The 13,652-nt window shown below is 34.2% G+C and overlaps 1 protein-coding gene across 1 annotated transcript; it reads left to right on the top strand.

The window, feature by feature from the left end:
* The first annotated feature begins 1,706 nt into the window (after positions 1-1,706).
* LOC105785941 (transportin-1) lies at positions 1,707-12,255 on the top strand. The gene is given in 30 exon segments (XM_012612152.2): positions 1,707-2,134; positions 2,800-3,087; positions 3,939-4,028; positions 4,106-4,183; positions 4,286-4,366; positions 4,835-4,885; positions 5,017-5,102; positions 5,564-5,630; positions 5,739-5,795; positions 5,883-5,912; positions 6,015-6,074; positions 6,201-6,273; positions 6,276-6,313; positions 6,393-6,506; positions 6,710-6,808; positions 7,030-7,155; positions 7,244-7,318; positions 7,426-7,497; positions 7,594-7,704; positions 8,414-8,497; positions 9,188-9,295; positions 9,722-9,823; positions 10,024-10,086; positions 10,160-10,234; positions 10,432-10,503; positions 10,617-10,741; positions 10,897-10,948; positions 11,032-11,100; positions 11,175-11,234; positions 11,646-12,255. Coding segments are annotated over 30 exon segments (2,679 nt in total). The 5' UTR covers positions 1,707-1,945; the 3' UTR covers positions 11,730-12,255.
* Positions 12,256-13,652: the final 1,397 nt, after the last annotated feature.

Below are 13,652 nucleotides of genomic sequence, written 5' to 3' on the forward strand. Positions count from 1 at the left end.
TAGATAACTTGTATTTCTCGAAAAAATGATTCAATTGATGGGATTTGGTATGATACTTATGAGATCGATGATATCGATGAGATTGATATTCAAATATTTCTTCTTAGAACATATAGATTTGACCCCATAAACGGGATCAACACCCCATAGCATGTTGCCTGAAAAGGCAGAATAAATTGGATTGGTAAGTAATACCACTCTCAGGCCTTCTAATATAAGACCCGATCCCAGAAAAACTAAAAGAAAATTGTGTATTGGTCTAGACAAATCCATTCCGTGTAAAAAAAGAGATAAATAACTTGAAATACTTTTCATGATCTTATTGACCCGACCAGGAAATTTTTTTATGATACGTTCCTAATTGAATAAAATCCTAATCTATTAGGCGTGAATTGCTCTAAGCACAATTATTGGACAGTTTCATTTTTTATTCTTTTTTGTTTGTTCAAAAGAAAAGGGTATTTTATTTTTTGAAACTATATATTTCAAATAATTACGAATATATTAATATATTTTAATTTTCAATAAAAGGAATCCAAAATTCTTATCAACCAGTTAATTTGTAATTGAATTTTTATTTATTGACCAAAGGCCTCATTCTTTTTTTAATTCAAACCAAACGGTCTTTTAACTTAAACCAAAACGGAACCTTAAAAGAATGAATGAGAAATTTCTCTTTACTTTAAAAAAGAGCTCAAATTATTATTTCACCAGAACGGGCACAACTTATCCGCTCTCTCAATCAAATTATGTTAACTTGTTCTAATGATTAGAATAAAGAGAAAATTACATATCTAATTATTATGATTAATCGTATATTATTCTAAATAATGAATAAAGGATCCTACTTAAAAGACCATCATACCTATCTCATAAAACAAACAAGAAGCAAATATAAAGGAGTAAAAAGGGAATGAAGAGCATTTCCAAATATCACCTTCTACTTTTGCCAATGCCGAAAATAATAAATAATAAAAAACAAGAGTTATATTAAATTAACAAAATTACCTAATTAAATGATTAAATATCCTTAAAATAGGAAAAAAGTAAAAATCTAGAAGTCTTTGTTTTTGCCTTGCTTGCGCACTCCATGTCCAATACAGCTCTTCATATTTGGCTCGCATTCTAACATTGTCATACCACAATTTGTACCTACTAAAAAGAGAGAAATTTTATCAAGATTAACCGACTCTTTTATTATTTGTTTGGTCAGTGGATTGATTTTGAATTAAGTTGAAAGTTGATTGGAAACTTTAAGCTAAGAGATTTCAGTTCAAAATTTTGAAGAGAGCAAATGTGGGAGAAGTTTTGAAAATTTAGAATAAAATGTATTTAAAATACAAAAAAAGAAAAATTGATGACATTTGTCACTTGTTAGCCTTACGTTGGCTACTTTTACCACCTCATAAAAAAAGTAAATCTAATTTGTGTAACCATTCACAATTTTAAATGAATTAAAATGTTATATTAATCCATTTATATAATAAATCAGCAAGTGTTTATCAATAATTAGACTAAATCTTTAGGTGTGGACTAAATCATGATAAATTAAAATTAAAGGATTATAAGGAGAGAGATGAAATTTAGAATTAGACGCAAGAAAATAATACCTTAGCCTAACAATTATTTTAATTACTTTCTTTTTCTTATTATGTTTAGATTCTTTTTTTTTACTATTTCATGAAATTATTTATTACTAATTATATTAAAAAAAAAAAAACTCCCTAACAAAAACCTCTCTGCTTTTCTTCCTTGCGGTGCTGCTGTGCCTGTTTCGTCGACCAGAGGGCAAAATCTCCCACCTTGTCTAAAACTCTTCGAAAACCCCTCAATCGAAACAAACCACCAAAAACCCATTTACATTTTTTCTCTTTGAAAGTTAATCTGTTCGTTAAAGTCGAAACCAGATAATAAATTTTTGTTTGAATCAGAATCTGATTGCAGAATGGCGGCGGCTGGAAGTGCTTCGTGGCAGCCACAAGAGGAGGGGTTGAAGGAGATCTGTGGACTGCTGGAGCAGCAGATTTCGCCATCTTCTTCGGCCGATAAATCTCAGATTTGGCAACAGCTTCAGCACTATTCTCAGTTCCCTGATTTCAATAACTATCTCGCTTTTATCCTTGCACGAGCCGAGGTTTGCATCGTTTTCTATCTCCCCTTAATGACTAGCTTACTATAACTTTCTTTTCTGGTTAGTTTTTCGCCTTATTTGAGGAACTAGATTATGGGTATTGATCGGATTATATGTTTATGGAGGAAATACTATTTTTGTTTTCCTTTTTTTTTTGTGTGTGTGTGTGTGTGTGGAGTTTCTCTTTATTGGATTATGTTTCTCTATACAATATTAGAATTGGGTTTTGGTAGGGTTAGTTACATTTTTCTTTGATGAACTACATTCCTGGTATTCGATTGGATTACATGTTTATGGGGGAGATGATATTTTAATTGGAATTTCTCTCAGTTGGAGAGGCAATATTCTGGATTTTTCGGAAAGTGGTTTTGGGTTAAACAAGACTATCAGTGGGCAATCTGTCATTGGGTTTGGTTGGGATGTTTCTTGCTCAAAACTTACCAGTATGATGTAGTTATGTGTCCTTATATTGATGTCTGATGCAAGATATCGGTGTCCTTGCTTTTGGATAAATTGCGAACAGCTGTTCGCTTTCATGTGGTAATAGAGCTTTGTTTTATTTTTGTTGATTTATACAGAGTAAATCAGTGGCCTTCGGATATACCATGAAAACCTATTTTCTTTCATGTGCTAATGGAACTTCTTTTCATTTTTGTAAATTTGTGCAGGGTAAATCAGTAGAGATTCGACAAGCTGCTGGTTTGCTGCTGAAAAATAATCTAAGAACTGCATATAAGATGATGTCTCCGGCACACCAACAATATATAAAGTCAGAACTATTACCCTGTTTAGGAGCAGCAGATAAACACATTAGGTCAACAGTTGGGACAATTATATCTGTGGTTGTCCAACAAGGGGGGATTTTGGGGTGGCCTGAGTTGTTGCAAGCTTTTATAAATTGTTTGGATAGCAATGACCTAAATCACATGGAAGGTGCAATGGATGCATTGTCAAAGGTATGCAATGACTAATTTTCTAATCTCTGCTATCATTGGATGGAAGTTGTCATGTTATTGCTGAGAATATTCCTTTTAGTTTATTCGATATGTAACCATTGTTTTGTAATGCTTTTACACAGTTCAAGACTTTAAGCCATTAAATTTTGGAGGAACCAATCAATTCAATAGAAGCCTGTGGGTTTATTCAATATAAAACCATGGTTTTCTCATGATTTTTACGTTGTTTATGTGAAAATTTTGAAGCAGTCACTTAAATCAGTGGCATCATGCAACTGTAGTGCAAAAGCTATTTGAAAACATTCAGCATTAGTTATATGAAGTTAGTATGAAACGGTCTCTAGGGTAAGATGTATTATTCACTCCCCAGTTTGTCTACTGTACAAATGAGATGATTTTTTACCCATCTAGAATAGGTTTCTCTGTGTGTAAACAAGCATTGTTTATGGAACAAGGTTCTAAGCCTCAATGACGAGTTGCCTTCAAATTGTAACAGGTAGAGGGAGCCCACAAGTTCTACTTCCCCCTTGTTCTGTCTTTTCTTCTTAATATGCTTATAGTTCATATGTGAAATTTCCCTGATGCAGAATCTTTGATATTCTACAATATTTAAAACATGTTTCAATTATTCTAAGTGTTTTCTCCACTTATCAATAGCATTGTATCCATGTGATTGTCAGTGGGCCAACTTATACTTGCTAATCTATATGATATTATTATTATGTTGGTGGTGTTACTGCAATCTGAGGGTCAAACTTAAATGTAGCTGACAAACGCTGCCTTGGCAAAGACATTTTTAGATGCCGTCTTTTGAATTACCTTTAACGCATTGGCCATTCTTTGTAATATAGATTTGTGAGGATATACCACAAGTGTTGGATTCGGATGTGCCTGGGTTAGCTGAAAGGCCTATTAACATATTCCTTCCTCGGTTGTTTCAGGTGAAATGTGTTTCTGTATTTTAAAATTTCATCCGCATTTGTAAATTTTCTAATCATGTCTCTTTTCTTATGATCAGTTTTTTCAGTCTCCACATGCTTCTCTGAGAAAGCTTTCATTGGGTTCTGTAAACCAATATATTATGTTGATGCCTTCTGTAAGTTAACTTGAAGTTTGAAAGTTTCTATTCTTCATTGTGAAGGATGCCATTCTGTTACTTTTAGGGTAATACTTGATATTATACATTAATTTCTTTCAGGCTTTATATGCATCTGTGGATAAATACCTTCATGGTTTGTTTGGCCTTGCTAATGACCCTGCAGCAGAAGTGCGGAAATTGGTGAATAGTTTCTCCTTTTCTCTTGTATTCTTATTGTATTTATAATCCAACTTTTGCGTGGAATGATCTACTGTAAATATTTCCTAATTTTCCTGTAATTTACTATTGAAGCCTATAAAAACTTGACATGAATTACTTGTCATTTCTGATTTTCTGATTTCAGTATTTATATTGAATACAGCCTTAGAATCAGACATGCTTTGTCATCTAGTCTTTGGTGTTAATGGTTCTTGTCTTTTTCTTCTATAATGAAACTGCTGACATGTTGGACCGTGCAAATATATATATCATGTAACTGAATACTATGAAAAGGCTGTTTTCGACTCTTTTCATGATTTCATCTGTATAACGTTTCCAAATTTTTAATAATGTGAGCTAGTGGTGAATTGTAGAAAGCTCTCTCTTTTCTTCCAAGTTTGTGCATTGTCAGATCAATGTTTCCTTTTCTTTTTCTTGCCACATGATCAGGTTTGTGCAGCATTTGTTCAGCTAATTGAAGTCCGTCCATCTGTTCTGGAGGTAGGTATTGCAATTTAGGTATTGCAGTATATTGTAATATCTTTAGTTCCATGTCATTCTCTTTTGTCTTTTTAATCCTGTTTACAAATCCGCATTTTGTTTTTTCTGATGTCACTTTCCATATTTAACAGCCACATATGAAGAATGTAATTGAATATATGTTGCAAGTAAATAAGGACACTGATGATGAGGTGGCACTTGAAGCATGTGAATTTTGGTAACTTTCTTTGTTCATGCCATTTTTAGTTTCTTATTGGATTAAGATATTTTTAAAACTATAATTTTGATAGCTTATGCAGTTTGACAAGCTTCAAACTAATAGTCTTTGGTGGAATGCAATGTCTCCTGAAATTAGATCCTTCTTTTTTATTTTTATTTTCAGTTTTTTGCCTCTGCTTGTGTCACAATATATGGGTTGTTAAATATGTTGGAAGCATTTATGGTTTGGTTGCCCCTCCTCTAGCTTTGTGTGCTAGTATATTTTAAATTAGACTGTAGGTATCAAGGAATTGAATATTTTTGCCATAATTTTCTAAGTAGTTTCTGTTAGAAATCTAGATTCTTTTTCTTTCTTGCACACGTGGAGAGGTTGAAGGCCATGCGCTTAACTTTACTAGCATTTTATCCCTTCTTGCCCCTGGCTAATGTTTATGATTCAATGTTGACCTTGGTTTGCAGGTCTGCTTATTGTGATGCGCAGTTACCACCTGAGATTTTGAGAGAATATTTACCACGTTTAATTCCAGTATGCTAATAGTTTGCTGACTTTTATATTTTTGTTTCTTTTTTCTTTTTCCTGCAGAGCCATTTATATGATCTTTAGTTTTCACGTATCTGTTCCTGTTCTTTGTAGATTTTGTTGTCAAATATGGCTTATGCAGATGATGATGAATCACTTGCTGAGGCTGAGGTTATTTTTTTGTTAACTTCTGTATTCAGACTATGTGAATTGGCAAATATAATGGTTAATTTACTTGGAATTAATTCGTTCTTGTAGGAAGATGAGTCTCTTCCAGACAGAGATCAGGTTGATATAATTTGTTTTTAATCATTCTGCTCTTAGCTTTCCGTAATGTATTCACCATCAGCATTTTGCTGAATGTGGTTCTCTCTAATATTTTCCCTTCAGGACCTAAAACCTCGATTTCATACGTCACGATTTCATGGTTCTGAGGATGCAGAAGATGATGTAAGTATTTTTTTCCTCCTGTTGTGCCAGTCAATCAGATATCGTAGATAAGTTCTATAGCCCTTTTTGTTTTAGAAAGATCTATTTTCCGGTGGAACTTTTTCTTAAGTGATCATTTTGGTACAGGATGATGACTCATTCAATGTATGGAACTTAAGGAAATGCAGTGCAGCAGCTCTTGATGTTCTATCAAATGTGTTCGGGATGAAATTCTTCCAACTTTGATGCCTATTATTCAGGTAACTTACCTGTTGGGGATATTAAAGTTAGAGCATGGAAATTGTATCTATATCTAATATTTATGTTGATTTTTTTCAGGCCAAGTTAGCTGCTACTGGTGATGAAGCCTGGAAAGATAGGGAAGCTGCTGTTTTGGCTCTTGGCGCAGTTGGTGAAGGTTGCATTAATGGTCTTTATCCTCATTTGTCTGAGGTAATTCTTCTTGTTCTGTATTGATGAACAAAGTTCTGAGGCAGATTATGAGGTGAATAATAAATTGTGAATATATAATATGCTTTTGTTTTACTTAAATCAAGTTATGCTCCATAGTTTACCGTTGTTTCTTTTGCTTTGCTTTTTCTATATTTTCTTTTCCATGCTGTTGAACTAATAGAAAAACATATTTATGTCTGCAGATTGTGGCATTTTTAATTCCCCTTTTAGATGATAAGTTTCCTCTCATAAGGAGTATTTCTTGTTGGACACTTTCTCGATTCAGCAAATACATTGTTCAGGTATGGTTGGACGATGTTGCTTTTGTTGTTTCTTTTTAAGACCACAGCTTCCATTTTGATGTTGTTTGGCTGTAAATCTTGCTTAAACTTTGTATCCAACAAATAATTTATCTTTTTGCCTCTTATGGAAATCTTTTGTTCTTAGCACATCCTGTTCTTGTTTTATCCATGGCTTTGGATTTTATTTATGATTTAAGACACCCATGTTTCATTTATTTCAGGATAGTGGTCATCAAAAAGGCTATGAGCAATTTGATGCAGCTCTTATGGGTCTTCTGCGAAGAATATTAGATACTAACAAGCGGGTGCAAGAGGCTGCTTGTTCAGCTTTTGCAACACTTGAAGAGGTTGTTATAAATGTGCTGCACAACTTGTTGCGTATGGGGATCTAAGTTCTTAAACATTTCAACATTTTTTGAAAAATTTTGTTTGCAGGAGGCTGCCGAAGAGTTGGCACCAAGGTTGGAAGTAATTTTACAGCATCTTATGTGTGCTTTTGGCAAGTATCAGGTGGTTTGCTGGATAATAGGCTCTTTTTACTGTTTTGATTATGGCTTATGAGAGATGCTGCTTCATTTTTACTATTGAATAAAATTTTGCTCATGTATAATTTACAGAGGCGGAACCTCAGAATTGTTTATGATGCTATTGGAACTCTAGCAGATGCTGTTGGAGGGGAATTGAATCAGGTATATCAGTAAGCTAAAGATAATAATGTTCTTACTTTGGTGGGTTTGCCTTTTTCTTATAGGGATATTTCTCTCTACTGGTTTTGTCTATTGCAGCCCGTCTATCTTGAAATTCTGATGCCTCCACTTATTGCGAAGTGGCATCAGGTTCCAAATTCTGACAAAGATCTCTTTCCACTGCTTGAGTGCTTCACTTCCATAGCGCAGGTCTGTTGGCTTTTCTTGTTTGACCTTTGTATTTATTAGTTTTTTTTCTGAGGAGGGCAGATGAGTTGTTCTCTTTTAATTTGCATGTATTGGTTTGTATTTAGTTTCATGTTTATTTTTTTACTCTGAGGTCAGCAAGTAATTGAATAGGGAATACATCTAGCAGTATTTTGGAAAGAGACTTCAAGCTGTGATAGAGTTGGCTGTAACTAAATTGGACCTAAACTGTTTTATCCTCTGACAGGAGTTTTAATGCGTACTGCAAATAAAAGAGAACAGCTCTATAAGTGAAAAGAATCAAAAGATATTTCAACGTGATAAGTTTAATAAAATTGCAAAAAAGCTTTCCTCCCGGTAAACTTTTTGTTGTGTGGTCTGGAGGTGTGAATCTCAAAAAGAAATGTCTGTTCTGTTCTACGTACACCTGTTGCTGGTTTTACTTTTATTTACCTACTGAGATCTGAAGTCTCTTCAGAGTGTTGTTTTTGGCTTAATGATTTTTGCCTTTTTCTTCTTCTGTGCAATGTAACTTGGAAAATGGGAGTGTGTACAAACTACTAGTTCTTATTAGTTTTGGAGCCAGTCCAATCTGCATGATTTTTTAATCTGCAGTCAGCTATGCACCACAGTATTCTTCAATAGACTTTTTGACAAGATGACTGTACATGGTTTTAGTAAACATTAGGATTAATGTATTTTACTTTTTCAGGCATTAGGTACCGGGTTCACTCAATTTGCACAGCCTGTATTTCAGAGGTGCATAAATATCATCCAGACTCAACAATTGGCTAAGGTGTTTATCAATTTGACTTTTATTTCTCTTCTAACCAGCAATTTAGGTTAATTTGTTCATTTTTGCTTTCCTCTTTATGGTTGCCTGATGCTTTTATAGATTTTTTATTCACTGTAATTGATCTCAATCAAGCAGCATATTGGTTAGTGCCTTGATTATTAGTTTGACTTCTGCTCTGTTCTGTCATGTTATTATGTGCTTGGGTGCTTGGCCAAGACCTATCTGAAATTTCATTGTGTGATATATGTCTAGTACTTTCTTTTCAACTTGTGCTGCTGCTACCTTATTTGCACTTAACAATGTATGTGCAAATCTATTTTATTTGAACAGTCTACAGTTAATATGGGTTTTGAGAGAAATCAGTTGCATTTCTCTTCTGTTCCACGTATATATTTACATGTTATATTATCCAATAGTGAAAATTTTTTGCATGTTGCTTGTCAAAATCACTAGTTCCGTTGAATTTTGAGACCGCATGATTTTTCAACCTGCTTTTCAATTTGCAAGCAATTTTACACCAGCCATTGTCCCAACCTCGAAGCAACTGAGCCCTTTTCTTCACTGCTTGATAATTCATGCAATCTGCTTTTCTGTTTGCATAATGTTACCCCATATATGATTATTTTTCTGATATATTAACTTATTTTAGTTATAGGTTTTTGAAGAAATTGATGAGAATTTCTATTGCAGGTTGATCCTGTTTCAGCTGGGGTTCAGTATGATAAGGAGTTCATTGTATGCTCGCTAGATTTGCTTTCTGGACTAACAGAGGGCCTTGGTAGTGGAATAGAAAGTTTGGTACTTGCTTTCTCCTTACATCCTTTTTTCTCATCTTGAACTGAAGTGGGCGTTGCTTTTAGCCTCTTTTGAAGTGCCTATTTAATGAGAAATTCATGTGAAGCAAAACATTATTCTACATGTAGCCACTGGGTTAATTGCAAATACCACATGGACAAGTGTTGCCGACCAGCTAATGAGCTGGTGGACTATTATTCATAGGAACTTTCTTGCACTTGATTTTCCTTTAAAATTTTTGTATTTCCTGCCTCGATGTTTAATAGATTAATTGTCATCATACCTAGGTTTTGATGACTTGTCCATTTGCTCCTGATACTGGTGTGCGGACTGGATATTTCCCTTAACTAGGAAACTTATGATTAATTAAAACATGCTATATTACAAAGCGAACTAAGATGTTTGTTTTCCTCACATTATTATGTGTAGGTCTCGCAGAGCAATTTGAGGGACCTGCTTCTGCAGTGTTGCATGGATGATGCTTCTGATGTTCGACAAAGTGCCTTTGCACTTCTTGGGGACCTTGCTAGGGTACGTAAAAAGTGAATCAACCAAATATACTAGTTTAGAGCTATAGACTAAATAAAGTATCACCTTTCCTCTAGGGACATGGAGCTTGTGTCTCTTGATTTAGAAGCCTCAAATATGGTCCTAGCTGATCAACTTTCAACTTCTTATTATGTTCTTATAGGTGGTGTATGTTAACTTTATTCAAATGTTGGCTTTTTTAGGTTTGCCCTGTTCATTTGCATCCTCGTTTGTCTGAATTTCTTGATATAGCAGCAAAGCAATTGGTAAGGGCTCATTTTGGGTTCCAAATCTCAGTTTGCCATCTTGATGTTTTTACACAATATATGTCCAATGCAGAATACTCCCAAGTTAAAGGAAACCATTTCAGTAGCGAACAATGCATGCTGGGCTATTGGCGAGCTAGCAATTAAGGTATATGCATGCGGTCTGCATTCTGCATCTTGATAAAATTAGATTATTTACTGTTTGGTTGCTTTAATTTGAAACCTCGTTTTAAGTTGTCCCTTTGGTTGCTTTAATGAATTGATATCCCTTTGGTTGCTTTAATTCAAAACCGTGTTTTATTTTATTTTCTATTCATAATTGACAATTTGCCTTATGAATTTCAGGTACGGAAAGAAATTTCTCCAATTGTCATGACAGTGATCTCATGTTTGGTTCCAATCCTTCAGCATGCTGAGGTAATATTCCCATTCTGTTACTGAAGTTTGTTTGCATGCATAGCTGTTGTTTGCATGTTAGGTCTTGTGTTAATTATTTTGATGTCATAATCTCATCTCTGTATGATTAGCAGGGGCTGAACAAGTCACTTGTTGAAAATAGTGCTATTACACTAGGGAGGCTTGCATGGGTCTGTCCAGATCTTGTATCGCCACATATGGAGCATTTCATGCAATCTTGGTGTATTGCTTTGTCTATGTAAGTGTTGGTTTATCTTCCTCACTTGTAAATTGTTGATCTGATGTATGGCGAAGTTACTGTTAGGATCAGGTACATTAAATTGCACTTATTAGAGCAGAATTCAATTTATTAGCAAGATGTATGTCATCTTATTTGACAAACAACTTTGGCAGGATACGTGATGATATTGAGAAAGAAGATGCGTTCCGGGGCCTATGTGCAATGGTATGCACCTGCTTTGTTAATAATGTTAACTAATAGTGAATAGATAAACTGAGTTGTTTTTGGATGATGCTGCACTTTTTCAGGTCAGGGCAAATCCATCAGGGGCTCTGAGTTCACTTGTTTTCATGTGCAAAGCTATTGCAAGTTGGCATGTAAGGATGCTATTATTTTGTTGTTTTTGAGGGTTGTATAAGTTTGAGCTTTTGACTGTCTTCTATGTCTGCAGGAAATAAGGAGTGAAGAACTACATAATGAAGTTTGTCAGGTCTTGCACGGTTATAAACAGGTAGGCAGTTGTCATTGTCAGCTTTGCTTTTCTTGATTATTTTTATACCACCTTGCAGGATTTTTGTGATTTGCTGATTATTTTAACTTGGTATATTTTAAAATGATTAAAATCCTTAAATCTTGTTATTATCTGCTGTACACGTTTTCTGTCTATATGTTTCTGTATTTTTTTTTTGTGGTTTGTCTGCAATCATATAGGTTCTATTGCTGTGAATATCTTGTTTAGTGCATTTTTCTTGATTAAAAAATTTTTTTTTCTTCAGTTCTTTCTCATTTATCCAAATAAACAAGGGGAACTTGAGTACTTAATTGGTCGTTTCTGTTTTTACTATGGTTACATAGATCCAAAATTATAACATGCATTCGAGTGAGGTTCATTTACTGAGTCAGGCAATGAATGCTGTTGCAGATGCTTAGGAATGGGGCGTGGGACCAATGTATGTCTGCTTTGGAGCCACCTGTGAAGGATAAACTTTCAAAGTATCAAGTATAAGATGTTCTTGGTTATCCATGCTTGTCGTTATTCTACATTATATTTGTGGTTCTTCAGAGATCTTTATCAGCATCGATACTGTTGGTATATTTTGTGCATTATCTGACTGTATTGGAGCTGCGATTCATATAAGCATCCTATAAGCAAATGTTGGTTAGGGGGTGGGGGTACTGAAGCGGTTGAGTATTTGTGTATGGATTTTTAGCATGCAGGAATATGCAGGCTCCATAAGGGGTGAAGAGGTGGTTTTTACTGGGTGTTCGTAATTGGGACATGGGGTAAGGTATCTGATTCAAGCATTTGCATTCGTTATTTTTGACAAATTTCTCTTATTTTCATTGTTTTGAGTTAGGGATAGGGTTTTGGTCTGTGGATTCCCACAGTTTTTCTGTACAAGGGCTTTAATTGTTTTTTCTTATTAGAATTTTGGGTGTTATTTGTGTATTATATAAGGTCTGGAACATACTATTGGAGTTGGAGGTGGATTTTTTTTTTTTGACAATAAATTTAGTTGGTATTTCATGAATTTTAAATCATGTTTGGCTCATCTGAATGTGAATCTTATTACATGGAATGATCTATTCCTACTTTATTGTATGCACCGTAATTGTCATTCTTTGAGTGGCTTATTCTACCTTATGACATGCAAGGTTGTAATAGCTATTTTTCAAGACTTGATAACGGCTATTACGGGTGTTTGCTGAATAGCTATATAGGTAGATACAATTTTACAGAAAAGAATGGAGGGAAGGAGGAAAGAAAGAAGAGGGAGTTGACTATGGTAGTTGCTACCCTACCTTACCGTACCTTATCCCCCTTTCTTAAAAAACCCACAATTAAATCTAGCATTAAACACAATTAGCATAAACTCTAAAAGGGTGCCTAAACAAAAGAAGCGCTTACTCAACAACACCTTGAGATTCAACATCATTTCCATAAATATCATGATGGTTCAACCATAAAAAGGGGCTCTCACTATCTGGCGTCGCAGTAGCTAGCTAGGAATCCCGAATAATTAACTCTCGATTGTTTGGACTTTCTAATTTCAATCTTCAATTTATGTGTCGGTTGGTATCAGAGTTTAGGTTTCATTGTTTATCACAAGTTTGATTATATATATATTTGTCTGAGAATGAAGCCTTGTTGCAAGCACAAACCAAAAAGAGACCATCAAGAGTAAAGATATTTATTGGCTTTCTCTTAAAATTTCATAATTTTTGGACACGTAAAACACCGAAACTAATCACTAGAAGTTGGATAGTAGTTTTGTAAGTTTTTACTGTAATTGCCTATTTGTTATTCTTAGAGTTGGGGTTCATTGCTTATTTGCTTTTATCGACTCTTATACATTAACTAACACATTTTCCTTCTTGTGTCAGTAGGATTTAAAGAAGTTGTGTTTTCCTTCTTTCGTACAACTTAGTTCCTTACGTCGAGCCTTTCTTTGGCATTCTAGAGCCGAAGAAATCTTTGTTAGTGGGACTACTCTTTAATTAATTTTGAATAATTGAAGCTTCATTGTGTATTATAACAACATAACAAGACTCTTTTGTTGAGTGCCTAGGTGGGTCAAATTTTACTTTCTAGAGTTAACAGTGAAGATTTAATTTACTGTTTTGATCCGCGATGAATAGTTTGTAAGAATTTAGTTTAAGCAACAATTGTTCAATTAAAGTCTCGAAACAATGATCACTAATTACTTGATAACTACAGGTGCACAATATCTTTATCAAGCAATAATTACAATGAAATATCTTCATTAGAAAAGATTCTAAGTGGTCGAATCCACAGGAAAAGTGTGCAACTGCCTTGCATTAATTGTACTTACCTGCTAACTAATTTACGAATATAAGTTACAAAAAACAAAAAAACAAGTAAATATAAAGAATGCATAATTAAATGCAATTAAAGTAAATAAAATAA

This window comes from Gossypium raimondii, chromosome 1 (assembly GCF_025698545.1).
Source record: "Gossypium raimondii isolate GPD5lz chromosome 1, ASM2569854v1, whole genome shotgun sequence".
Lineage (NCBI taxonomy): Eukaryota > Viridiplantae > Streptophyta > Magnoliopsida > Malvales > Malvaceae > Gossypium > Gossypium raimondii.